The sequence below is a fragment of the Diabrotica virgifera genome, chromosome 8 (assembly GCF_917563875.1).
Source record: "Diabrotica virgifera virgifera chromosome 8, PGI_DIABVI_V3a".
Lineage (NCBI taxonomy): Eukaryota > Metazoa > Arthropoda > Insecta > Coleoptera > Chrysomelidae > Diabrotica > Diabrotica virgifera.
The window spans coordinates 29,490,771-29,505,273 of NC_065450.1; the positions used below are offsets into that span (position 1 = coordinate 29,490,771).

The window sequence follows — 14,503 nt, forward strand, 5'->3', positions numbered from 1 at the left end:
TAATTCGTTTTGTCTATTGTCTTTCTGTTGATATCATTTAATTAATTTACTGCAATTAGACCTCAAGACGGTCCTGTTTTGCGTCATTCAGCACCCTTCAACAAAATTGCCACACGAAATTGATCCTTATTGTAGTTGTAGTTAGGAATGAGCCATGTCCGCCATTTACCTGCATAACTAGAAGCTTGATCAACAAACCTATTCCACAATCGACCAGTGGAAGAATCTGTTCGCCATTTGGTGTCCGTGCCCTTGCTTGTGTTTGTGCATCTTTTTTGTTGTGTTTATGCTCTCGTTTTTGACTTTGGGAGTTTAACTATGGAATTAAAAGTGGACACTGTTAACCTCTTCGACCTAGGCAAAATTTGCAGGGCCTGTTTGACCGAAAAAGGGGAAATGCGATCACTTTTCATGCAAGATGATTCTACAGGACAGCCGTTGATCTTGGCAGAAATGATCATGGAGTGTACCTCCCTACAGGTGGATGATTTTTTCTTATTTTTAAACATTATTCTCTTCATTCTACATACCCCCAAATTGTTTACCCCTACCTTACTTTTCCTAAATGTTTCATTCATTTCCTAATTGGAACATTCCTATTATTATCTATCATTAATTTTATAACATTTGCATACCTGTAATATTTTAAATACAATTTAAGTACATTATCACATATTATGTATTTATGTGAAACAGGGTATTAAGGTAATTAAATACAATAAACATAAATAATATGCTAATAATCAGAATCAGGGAAATACTCAGGCTGAAAAGTAAGATATTATCGCACCCTCAGTGCAAGACTGCAGTAACTCAAAATTTTATGAAAATGAAGTAGTCATGGAATTCGATTGTAAACATGCATATCTATCCCCTGTAAAACTTTAGTAACTTTTAAATGCTTAATGGGCTTGATATTGCTAATCTTTTTGCTAACCAATTCTCTTCCGTCTATACTAACCAATCCTTACATCCGCATGTAACCCAGATTTCACCTTTGGTTAATGTGTCTAATTATCACATTGAAATTTCAAAAATCTACGAAAAACTGTCTGAACTCAATACCAACAAAGGTCCTGGTCCTGATGGAATTCCCCCTACTTTCCTTAAAACAGTCAGCTTCATTCTATCGTGCCCACTTTTTTATATATTTAATAAGTCTCTATTAACAGGGGAATTTCCAGACTACTGGAAAAACTCTTATGTCACTCCAATATATAAATCAGGTCGAAAATCGGATATAGGTAACTATCGTCCCATTTGTATTCTTAGTGCTATTCCTAAAGTTTTTGAGAGCATTATTTCCGATTATTTAAGTTATGACTTCTCGCCAATTATAGGGGCCCAACAATTTGGATTTACATCCAAAAAATCAGCAGAATTGGGTCTCATAACATATGTTGATTTTTTGACAGATGCTCTTGAGAGGGGTTTACAAGTTGACTCTGTGTATACTGACTTTTCCAAAGCTTTTGACAAAGTTAATCATGAGCTCTTGATTCATAAACTTTATTTATATGGAGTTGATGACCTTATATTGAAGTGGCTCAAGAGCTATCTTACGCAAAGATAGCAAATTGTTAGGGTTAATCATCACTATTCTCATACCATCTCTGTTACCTCAGGTGTACCACAAGGATCACACTTGGGACCTCTGTTGTTTAATATATTTATCAATGATCTAACACCCTGTTTCCAAGTAAGTGAAACTTTGTTATTTGCTGATGATTTAAAATATTTTAAAATAATCACATGTGAGGCTGATTCACTTAGTCTACAAGGTGATATTGATCGCCTATCTAACTGGTGTATGCAAAATGGTATGTGTTTGAATGCATCCAAATGCCATATTCTTCGTTTCCATCGAACTCATCATCCAATCATCTTCGAATATAGTATAAATAATCTGACCTTACATTCTGCCTCTGAAACTAGGGATCTAGGTGTGATCCTTGACTCCGCCCTTAGCTATAAATCACACATTTCCAGTACAATACAGAAGTCTATGAAGATGCTTGGCTTTATAAAAAGAACCACCAGAGACTTTACAAACATCTCAGCTATTAAATCACTTTATTTCTCCCTGGTTAGATCTCATTTCGATTACTGTTCCACAATTTGGTCCCCCTATTATTTTACTCATAAACTGAAACTTGAAGCTGTCCAACACAATTTTCTGAGATATACTGCTACTAAGATGCATGTATACTATGACTATTCTGTATTAGAGCGCATACTGAACTTACCTCCTCTTGAGGTACGCAGAAAACAAAGAGACTTAATAATTTTATTTAAAATTATCAACGAGCTGTGTAACTGCCCCGAGCTTCTCTCCAAAATATCTCTATTTGTCCCCAGTCGTTCGACTAGGCAGGTGCAAACCTTTTATGTCTCTTTTCATAGATTCAATTATTCTTACAACACATTTATTCCTAGAGCTCTTCGATTAGCTAACTCATTAAATAACCTCGAAATTTTTAATATATCAGTTTCCCGCTTCAAAAACCATATTTCTTCCCTAACTTTTTAACTTTTTAATATTTTCGGTCAGAGCTTTTGTATTGTGGTTGGTGTTACATGACATGTATGTATTAGATAACTCAAAACCGTTATACCTTGGAACATTTCTGAGTTGATTTAGGTGATATCTTTTGTTTGTAATTGTACTGACCTATATGTTATCTTATTCTTTTTTTCTTTTTCTTTTTTGTAACTGTACTACTCATAGAATTATTTTCTCTCAAACCACTTTGCTATGTTATATTATGATAATTTATGTTATATAATTGGTTAACATTAATGTTATATAATTGTATAATTATGTTATATAATTTAGAACACTGTAACATTTATATCTGAATAGGGCTTGCCCGTGAATAAATAAATAAATAAATAAATAAATATTACAACAGCAACAGTTTAACTATTTTGTGTTTTTGAACATAAGTTCTGTGCAAAACTGTTGTAACTCTAATGTAACAGAGTTACAACAGTTTTGCACGGAACATTGCAACGGATTCGATAACAAGCAATAACAAGCAATGAAAAAAGTAAGATATTTGTTATTTAAATATCTATATCTGTGGTGTTTAATTTTAATATACAGCGCGTCTATGTAATCCATTAACGGCTGAGACAATAAACAAAGATTTTCGAGACCAATCTATTCATGTAAATTTTATGTCCTTTATGTGATATTATATTTAGTTTCCATAAGATGTGTGCGATGTGGTTTGACCATTTATTTGTTAGATTGGATTAAAACCACATAAATTAAGACTAATTATTTACGACCAAAAAGTATTTTTTCTCATGAAAGGAAAAACAGTTATCTTAAAACTTGTGTATTGACAATACTGAGAGGTCAAAAATATCTATTCTCAGAAAACTTGCCAAAATACAGCCAAAAATTCAAATGGCCAAAAAGAAAGATTTGGTATACTTATGCCATTCGGGTATGATACCAGAAGCCCACCATAGTTTTTATAAAAATATTTTGGCACAAGATGATGTACGAGAAGAGGACAACAACTACAGTAAAACCTGTCAGCAACGGCCACTAAAAATAAAAGAACTATTGGCCGATATAGAAAGGTAGCCGGCATTGCCAGTTTTTGTAGTCTAGATATACATAATTGGTTTGGGGAATTTTTAAACTGGCCGTTAGTACAGGTGGCCGATATTGGCAGGTGGCCGGTAACACAGGTTTTACTGTAAAAGTAAATGTGTCTACACTTTTTACAATTTTCTCCGTGCAAAACTGTTGTAACTTTGAAATTCTAATACTAAATGTGTAGTGATTAACAATTTTTTCCGTGCAAAAGTGTTGTAACTTTGAAATTCCTAATTTTTTTTGAATTAATATTATTCTACATATTTAAATTGCTATTTTTGGTTAATGTAATATAGGCTGAAAAGCATGCAAAATCATAATCAAATGTTAATTTTTCTTAAAACTTGTGTCTTATTTCACTGATATTGGCACGAAAATAAACAAAATCGTCTTTATCTCGAAACTTACTTATTTTGACTTACTGCAGTCTTGCACTGAGGGTGCGTTATGTGCATACTATTAGTGTCAAATATGCATGTATATGCACTTTTTTAAACAAAATATGCACATTGCAAAAACCCTTTGATTACATTCATTTTATAAAATATGTGTATACTTGCCAACAAAATATTTGAGAAAACAGTATCTCAATTCTATAAGAGTATTTGAGTAGTATAGTTAAATTTCGAGAGGTAAACACACTGAACAGCAGCCATAATTGGATCAGTGGAAAGACAAAGCGGACATCTCCATAAATGGGCAAGTACAAAGATGCACTGTTTTATAGAGAAACCTATCTTCGTACCAACAATGCTTTCTCTACAAAACTTTCTAGTTTCTCTACAAAACGGTACTTCTTCATATTTACAATGAATTCCTGTCAAAATGTCAAAAATGCCTGTTTATGGACATGCCCGCTTTCTCTTCTCATCGATTCAATTATTAAAAGTACAATAGATTAACAATAGTGTACTTTCTACCTGTACTGGAAACTTAAACACACCATTCAAATACAAATGACTTTGTAATAAGCATGATACTATAAATAACAAGATAATATATTGCACATCCGGAAGTCGTGACATAACTGGAGACCGGCAAGTTCGTAATGGTTCGTATTCATTCGTAATATCTGATTACTTTGAATTGTTCACGGTTGTATTTTATATTTTATCTTTGACAGTTATTTTGACTGGAATCTCGACACTAAATTTTTTTCGAATACATTGAAGTTTAATGTTATTTTGCTAATTGAATAATTTCATCACATAATGCATACAAATCCCATTTAACTTTAACAAGAATTCAAATTCAACTTCTGGTCTCCAGTTACGTCATCAATGCGCGAACTCGGACGTATTTGTGCTACGGGGAAAATACTATCTCTTTATTTATAGTATCATGGTAATAAGCTTAAGATTAAGGTTTGCTGAAATATCTTGATAGCAACTATACCAATAATAGACACCTTAACACTATCACTGCTCAATGCATTTTCATGAAATCAAGGGGTGTGCTGACTGGTATTTTGTAAATATTGATGCATAATAAAGTATATTAAATGAAGGGTAATTTAAACAAATTTTATATTGTAAGTGTTTTGAAGAAATGACTTGAATCTAAGTCATGAGCTATACAGTAGAGTTCCGGTAATCTGAAAATCCGGTAATCTGGTAATCCAATTTTGGCAATAGATTTGTGGGAAAACAAATATGCATTTACTCTAAGAACGACTACCTTATATATCTCAAAATGGCAATAAAATATTATTTCAAGTACTTAACTGTAATAAACCTTTAAAATTTTACTTTTTTTTTTGAAAAAATCAGTTAGATTTCTTTGCTTTAATGAAGAATTCCTCTCCTTTGAAGCTAAATTACACCATATCAAAAACATGGTATCCACTTGCTTGTGCATCTTTTTTGTTGTGTTTATGCTCTAGTTTTTGACTTTCGAAGCTTAACTATGGAATTAAAAGTGGACACTGTTAACCTCTTCGACATAGACAAAATTTTCAGGGCCTGTTTGACGGAAAAGGGGAAATGTGGCCAATTTTCATGCAAGATGATTCTACAGGACAGCCGTTGGTCCTGGCAGAAATGATAATGGAATGTACCTCCCTACAGGTGGATGCTTTTTTCTTTAGTTTTAAACATTATTCTCTTCATTCTACATACTCCCGAAATTATTTACTCCTAACTTACTTTTCCTAAATGTTTCATTCATTTCCTTATTGTAACATATATCTATTACTAATTATGCATGCCTGTAATATTTTAAATACAATTTAAATTAGTACATATCACAAATGTATTGATGTGAAACATTCGTTAAGTTAATTAAATACAATAAACATAAATAATATGCTAATAATCAAAGTCAGGGAAAAATTCAGGCTGAAAAGTAAGATGTGTGCATATTATTTGTGTCAAATATGCATGTATGTATATGCATTTATTTAAAAAAATATGCACATCTCAAAAATTCTTTAAATATTATTCATTTTATAAAATATTAAGGAACATGTAGGTATACTTGTCAACAAAATATTTGAGAAAACCGTATCTTAATCCCACAATAAAGTCATTTGTATTTGAGTAGTATTGTTAAATTTCAAGAGGTAAACAAACTGAATAGCGGGTATAGTAATTAAAAGTACAATAGATTACTTTCTACCTGTACTGGAAAGTTAACCACACCATTCAAATACAAATGAACTTGAGATTAAGGTTTGCTTAAATATCTTGATAGCAACTATACCAATAATAGGCACCTTAACACTATCACTGCTCAATGCTATTTCAAGAAATCAAGGGCTGTGCTGACTAGTATTTTTTAACATGTTCCCTGCAGATGGCATACATGTGAGCCACATGATGCCTTCACCAATGTGTGGATGGCACGCATGTATGCCATTGATTAGACATCCGCACGCAATGTCTTAATATTGATGCATAAATAAAGTATATATTAGCACCTTGGCTGCGTTACGGAACAAATAGACCTCATACTAAACTACACTAACAGTTGGCTGTGTCAACTGTGTCATAACACACAGTGGCAAAGGTTCACAGGACATAATATATGCCTTGCAACACACTCTTCATTCTACATACCCTCGAAATTACTTACTATTACCTTACTTTTCTATTCACGGTGTGCAACTACTTGGAGGGGATACAAGAAACGATCGGACACGAATAGCAGAGAAATATTGCAACTTTCTTAAATAATTCATATTGTCAATTGAAATTGTCAAATTGATGTATATTTAATACCTACTGTCATTGAAGAAGAAAAATTATATATTGCTCCACAATATTGATATGATATGCAATTATTATATAAAGGTAAATTTAATTAATTGTATTTTACTTGCAGTATTGCATTTTAATAACTAATTTTATTTACTACATACAATTATTTACATTTTAATAACATAACCTGAATCTTATTTTTTCTTCTTATTATTTTTTTGGACTATGGCTTTGACAATTATCCAGTAACCAGGACTAATATAATTGGCCAATATAATTAAAAGTGCGAAAAATGTTGCTGAACGTAGAAACCAGGTGTCGCTTTGCCGAACTTGCACGGTCCCAATATGCTTCATTCATTTCCTTATTGTATCATTTCTATTCCTACTATCTATTATTAATGATAGCATTTGCATAGGTACCTGTAATGTTTTAAATACAATTACAAAATACAAATCTGTCCCGATCTTTTGTCAAAAATTAGTCTTTTTGTTCTTACTCGGTCAACAAGACAAACTCAAACTTTTTACATAAGCTTCCATAGATATAACTATACTTACAACAATTTTTTACCACGAACACTTAGACTTGCGAATTCTCTAAATCACTTAAATATATTCTACAATTCCTTGGATAGATTAAAAAACCATTTGTTGAGCATACAAATATAACTAGATGTTAATGATATAATTTCTATCAGCAATTTTTAAGCTTAAACTTTGTTTGTTTTTTATAGCGTAATGTTCTTTGTGTTGACACTGTTTATGTTTTTGCTTTTGTCTCTGTAATATTTTTTTTTAATAATCTTTTCTGAATTGGGCTTGCCGGTAAATAAGTAAATAAATAAAAACATATCACAGATGTATTTATGTGAAAAAGTTAATTAAATACAATAAACATAAATAATATGCTAATATAATCAGAGTCAGGCAAATATTCAGGCTGAGAAGTAAGATATATGCATACATGGACGTATAATATGCATATTATTTGTGTCAAATATGCATATATACTTCATCTAATTTACTTACCGTTGCACGTCATCCGCGTCATAGCCCGAGACGTCACATGATAACAACACGAAATATTTAGGCGGTAGGTGTGTTCTTTTTTAGAATCACTTTGCCGAGTACACTGGCGTTACAGCCACTAGGCATATTTTATTATATACGCGTAGAAATAATATTTAAAGATTTCTCTTAATGTTAACTTAAAGAAATACACAATAATATGTTTCATTTAATTTGTATAAATGGATTATAAAGCGTTTTTTGAAGCACATTTGTTCTGAATACACTGTAACTATAATCGAACGAAGGTGATATTTTGGCATAAATTGGTAACATTTATTTGACAGTTGCGGTGATGACACTTCATATTTGTTTATATTCTTTACTATAAGTATCTATTTGTTTCATTATATTTACTGTTTTATTATGTACTTTAACATAAGATTATAACTTAATTCTTGTTTTCTATTTCTAAAGTTTTTATTTATTTACATTGAATATTACTTTGTTTTGCTGTATAATCCACTTCCGCAAAAATTGTGTGATGAATATTATTTAAAATGAATTCAATAATTTTTTGTAATTGGGCAACAATGTCAACTTAGACCTTTAACGTAAATAATGATGTGCAACGGTAAGTAAATTAGACGGACTGTATATGCATTTATTTAAACAAAATGTGCACATATCAAAAACCCTCTAAATATATTCATTTTATAAAATATTAAGCTAAATGTAGGTATACTTGCCAACAAAATATTTGAGAAAACTGTATCTTAATCCTATAATAAAATCATTTGTATTTGAGTAGTACAGTAGAACGTCAATAATCCGGATTAATGTGGACCGGACCACATCCGGATTATCAAATTATCCGGATTATCGAAATTACCTCAAAAGGCCAGTCTACACATTAAAGTACAACAAACGTTTTAAAATTTTATGTTTTCTCTTGTACAGTAAAGTGTCTAGAGGTGAAATAAGTCAAAACATTTTTTTATGTTTATTGTAATTAATTTATAATAGCAGCATGTGTATAGTAAAACATCAGACACTTTTTGGGCTTTTAAAAAAATGTGTAACGGTAGAGGTTCGTTTTTCGCAGCTAAGTTCTTAATTTATTTTAAAAGAATCAGATATTTTTACTGGATACAAATCCGAATTATTGACGGTCCGGATTTTTGACGTCCGGATTATCGACGTTCTACTGTATTGTTAAATTTTGAGAGCAAATACACTGAATAGGTATAATAATTAAAAGTACTAGAGATTACTGTCTACCTGTACCAGAAACTTAACCACACCATTCATTCAAACACAAATGACTTTGTAATAAGCTTGAGATTACGGTTTGCTTAAATATCTTGATAGCAATTATACCAATAATAGCCACCTTAACACTATCACTGCTCAATGTATTTTCATGAAATCAAGGGCTGTGCTGACTATTAGTGTTTTAAGAAAAAAATAAGAAGTATGTTTAATCCCTCATCCACTAGAATTTAAATGCATCGTTTTCCTTCTACAATACCTTTTATTATAGTGTTATTTCTGTTTAGAAAGTTGGACGGGTTTAAATAAAATGGTTTTTGGAAAAAATAAGATAAAATTATAGAGCGCATTTTTAAATTTTCTTAAAAATCTTCCTTTTTCTCCATGTAACTCGAAAATGATAAGAGATACGAAAAAAAGATACCATACAAAAATGTAGGGTTGTTTTAGATAAGAATTTTGCTTTTGTTTTTCATTACTGTATCTCTTCTCATTGTGTGGGTAGATCTTACCCCTAAAAAATAATACGCGCATATAGGTCTGGATCCCGCGTATGAAAAAAAAGTTGATTAATAGCAAGCTGAAAATTTGTTAATAGCTTAAGGGTGTCTAGTCGGACAAACTTTGATATATGGGAACATAGGAGCAGGGGAACGGTCAGACCACGAAAACGGCACATGTATTTTGTCCGACAGAACAGACTGAAACTCTCCGATCAGAGATTAAACTCTCATGCAAAAATCAGACTGCTATTTATCACCAAATGGGCGTTTTAAGGAGTGGAACATGTAGAATATGTCAAATGACAGGAATTATGCCAGGTGATAAATAGCAGTCTGATTTTTGCATGAGAGTTTAATCTCTGTTCGGAGAGTTTAAGTCTGTTCTGTCGGACAAAATAAATGTGCCGTTTTCGTGGTCTGACCGTTCCAAATTTTTAACCTGTTCCACAATTAAAACTGCCCCTGTTAGAGTGTTCCCATATATCAAAGTTTATCCGACTAGACACCCTTAAGCTATTAACAAATTTTTAGCTTGCTATTAATCAACTTTTTTTTCATACGCGGGATCCAGACCTAATATCGGCATATTGTAGACTTTGAATTAGGTAGAGCCTATTCCCAAAATTTCATCCAATCATGCATTAGGATAGAAAATCTATTTTTGCTCTAATTGACTGGTGTACAATGTACATTAAGTTTTATCATACATTCTTTTCAGATTAAAGATGACGATGGGTTGCCAAATTCTATCTGCTTACAATGTTCCCATGAAGTATCGAGGTCATATTCCTTTAAACAACTCTTTGAACAAAGCGATATCAATCTCAGGACATATCTGGGTAAACCACTAGAGACGAATCCGAAACATTTTAAGGAGGAGATAACAACACACCAAACAGATTTTACGAGTAGTTTTTTGGACAGCCTGGGACTTGAATCGTCTTCCGATAGTAGCGACGAGGATGATTTCAAAGATGAGCTGCTTGCTCTGCAAGATACCCTGTCAGATAATCCACAAGACGAGAAGGTAATTGCCCAAAAGCAACTGCTGAAGTCTGCCAAGTTTCACAAAAGTCGACAGGCTAGGAGGAAAATGTTGGCTAAAGGAGGAAAAGTTGCAGGTATTGTATTTTAACAAGATATATTATTTACAGTTGAGTCCATTATTCTTTACCCGTGCGGCACCATCTAAACTAAAACATACGAAATAAGTCGGAAATCTATTCCAAGCAACAGGAAGTGGGTACTGCTCCGATCACGGATTATATTATAAAATTTGACGTTATCAAATAAATAGAACTTAAAATTTTGGTGTAGAATTACAGCTACATTTGAAGTAGCTTAATAAATTCTTTTAATGTCATTCATTAGTGATATTAAATATTTGTTATGATATAAATATTTGAAAAATAAAATATTTTTATATATTCTTTAACTGTGAAAGAGGTTAACTTTGTATGTAATGGCAAAATAAAATACACTTATAGTCTATTTCACGAACATACTACTCTTTTGGATTATCGCGACAACGAATATCTCAGTGTGCTACATAAGAAGTACGAAAGTAGATTGCTCTAATAATTATTCCAAAAAACAACAATGTAATTTACAATTTACTTTCGTTCTTCATATTTTGCACAGTAAAATATTTGTTGTCACGATAATCCAAAACAGTCGTATATTCGTGGAATAGGGTATACCATAAAATTTCAAACTCCAGTATAAAATTGATTGTGAAAACAACTGTTTATTTGATATAAGTAAATAACTTCTAAATGCAAAAACAGGACAAAGAAAACAGCAAAAACTCCAATAAACTGACTACTGTGACAAGTAAACAAACCAGAAACGTCAAAAATTGTACAATCTGAAAACATCCCCAAGTGTCTTTTTGATGTACTGAGTTAGAGCGTTTATAAAAATAACATGTGTATTTACTTAATAACATGCAGTATCTTTTTTTTGGGAAGGAGGAAATCTTCATAAGACCGTCAGGGTAGACCGCAGCACCCCAAGAAATTAGTGTTTGAAAACGTTGCAATGGAATACACAATGCTCTGCGTCATCACGGACTCCACATTATATACATAAGTCATTTTCAGTTTTCCTTATACGATATGTGTAAGTCCTGAATAGCCGTGCCCGGTCAGGAATTGAGTAAAAAAGTAATTTGTTCTTTTAAACCTACATTGGTACCACTCTTTCACATCTAGAATTAGTGTTTTCGTCCATTGTGCTTTTTCTATCTGTTGCTCCCATTCTTGTTGCCATTCGTTTAGCATTTGCTCTCTTACCTCGGCTTTCACTCCTATTAGGTGACCGTTATCATTTTCGTATATAATCTTACGCTCTTTTGCTAGGAGGTGAATGGGGAGCGTACCCGCGATCACCTGTAGGGCTATCGTCGATGTAGTCCGGTATGCACTTACTACCTTCAGGAGGGGTTTTCTTTGACTTCTCGTTAATATTTCCTCATATTTTTTTAATCTCAACGCTTCAAGCCATACAGGTGCCCCATATAGGAGGGTGGATTGTACTACCTGGAGATACAATTTTCTTTTATAGTTGCTCGGTCCGCCTATATTTGGCATAATCTTTGTCATAGCAGCAATTCTCTGTTCAGCTTTCTGAACTGTATTTATAAGGTGTTTCGTGTATCTCAAACCTGAATCAAGGTGTATGCCCAGATATTTAGCACAGTTACTCGGTTCTATAATGCTACCATTTAAATCAAAGCTCAAAGTTGGTCTCTGTCTTGGTCCCTTTAATATTACTATGTCTGTTTTACTACTTGCCAACTCTAGGCCATTCTCTGTCATCCACCTGTTGACTTTTCTGTAACAACTTGTCACCTTTTCTTCAATATCCCCGTTTATGTTAGACTCTATTAGGATTGCAAGGTCATCTGCATATGCTATGGCGTAGGTGTCTTGCCCATAGTATATTTCCAATACCCCGTTGTACAGTACATTCCATAGAGTAGGTCCCAAAACGGACCCTTGCGGTACTCCTGATGAGAGTTTCATGTCTGTATTATATGCCACATTTAAATATCTGTTTGTCAGGTATTTATTTATAATATTTATGATGTAGTCTGACACTCCTGCCACTGCGAGCTTCGTTAAGTATGTGATGCCAATTTGCAGAGTTGAAGGCGTTCTTCACGTCGAACAACACAAGAATGGCCCATCTTTTTTCTGATCTTTTTACAGTATCAGAGATCTTCTTCACCGCACCTATAGCCGATCTGGATTTTCTAAAACCGTACTGTCTATCTGAAATTTTTCCCAGAATTTCAAGTTCGTCTTCAAGACGTTTCTTTATAAGACCTTCATATAATTTTCCTATGCAATCTAGTAAGCATAGAGGTCTATATGAGTTGGCTTCGGCCGGGTTCTTTCCTGGTTTTGGTAATAATACGAGTCTCGCCAACTTCAGTTTATCTGGGAATTCTTGTGTGTTCAACAATTCATTGAATAATTTGCGCATCACTTCAGGTTTCTCTTTTACTGCCAGTTTTATTGCTTCTGGCGTTACTTTATCTGGACCTGGTGCTTTTCCTGGCTTTATACTTTCTGCTGCTTGTATGATCTCTTCAGTAGTGAACTCTGCAGGTCTAATATTATTGTCTATCCGTAGGAATGTGTTGTCGGGCTTCCTTGGAAATAGAGTGTTCGCTATTTCCATCTTTCGTTTTGCACAAAGGTTATATGGGGACTCGAACCTTAGACTTTTCATGGCGATCTTATATGCTTCGCCCCATATGTCTTCTTCCAGCGCGGCACACAAATCCTGCCAACATGTGCGTTTAGCCCTTTTAATTTCACTACTTAATTCTTTTTTGGCTCTCTTATATGCCTCCTTATGTTCTTTTTGGTTTCTATGCCTTTGTGCTATTCGCCTGCGTCTTAAGCATTCCTCTAGCTTATTTTGGATTTGGTCATTCCAGCAGTAGGGTACTGTATATGTAGTGTGCCTATTTATGGTACTTCTTCTGTGTGCATTTATGATATTTTCTCGGAGCTCTTTAAAGTTGGTAGTTTCTTCTTGTAGGTTATTTATTTATCTTTTAAATTTTTCTTTGTCGAATACTGCTCTCTTCCTGCCGTATTTCGTGACCTTGGTGCCAATTTCGTAGGTAATGTACCTGTGAAAGGTGAAAAGGTTCTCGTCCAGTACGTCCCAATCCCTGATCTTTTTGGCAACACCACCGCTAGCTATGGTGACATCTATGTGGCTTTTCGATGTACCTCTCACAAAGGTTGGTTTTCCATTGTTTAGCACTATGAGGTCCGCCGCGGAGATCCACTCATTCCAAAGTTCACCCCTCTCGTCGTTTCGGGGGGATCCCCATAGAATGGACTTTGCATTTATGTCTCCGGCTACTAAAAAATGTTTCTCCCTCTGTGTCGTGTCTATTATATTCTCCGCGTGTTGTCTGTAACGCTCTCTAGTAATAATCGGGGAAATATAGCATGCTATGATGGTTTTTTTGTCAATTTTTATTGTTACATGCCCCTCTTTTCTTACTATTTTATTGATGCACACGTTTCTATTTAGTATTTTTATCGCTACGTCGATGTTATTACCATATATCCAACCTTTATTCGTAGCTATTCTCTTATTAGGTTCTGGGACGATCAAGAGATCTGCTTCTATCTCCAAGGCTTTCGCGTGTTACCTTTGCTCTTCCGGCGTTGACTTGTAATATTTTTAGTCTCATTGTCCCTATCGAATCCATTTTTAATATCCACCAGTAACTTATAACATGCAGTATCTGGTTTGTCTTTAGTTTCATGCGTGGAAGACAATGATGCTAGATAAAAAGTATGTATTTTATCTCGCCAGGTATTAATGACGCACTGGTAAAAAATCCTGGACTCAACTGTACATTTGAATTTAATAGCT

General features: G+C 33.5%; 1 protein-coding gene across 1 annotated transcript in view; it reads left to right on the plus strand.

Moving 5' to 3' along the window:
• The first annotated feature begins 128 nt into the window (after positions 1-128).
• LOC126890752 (zinc finger protein 25-like) overlaps positions 129-14,503 on the plus strand; it is a 77,740-nt gene continuing 63,365 nt past the window's right edge. The window contains exons 1-2 of the mRNA XM_050659923.1: positions 129-480; positions 10,314-10,716. Of these exons, the coding sequence (XP_050515880.1) occupies positions 319-480; positions 10,314-10,716 (565 nt within the window). The 5' untranslated portion in view covers positions 129-318. The remainder of the gene's footprint in view (positions 481-10,313; positions 10,717-14,503) is intronic.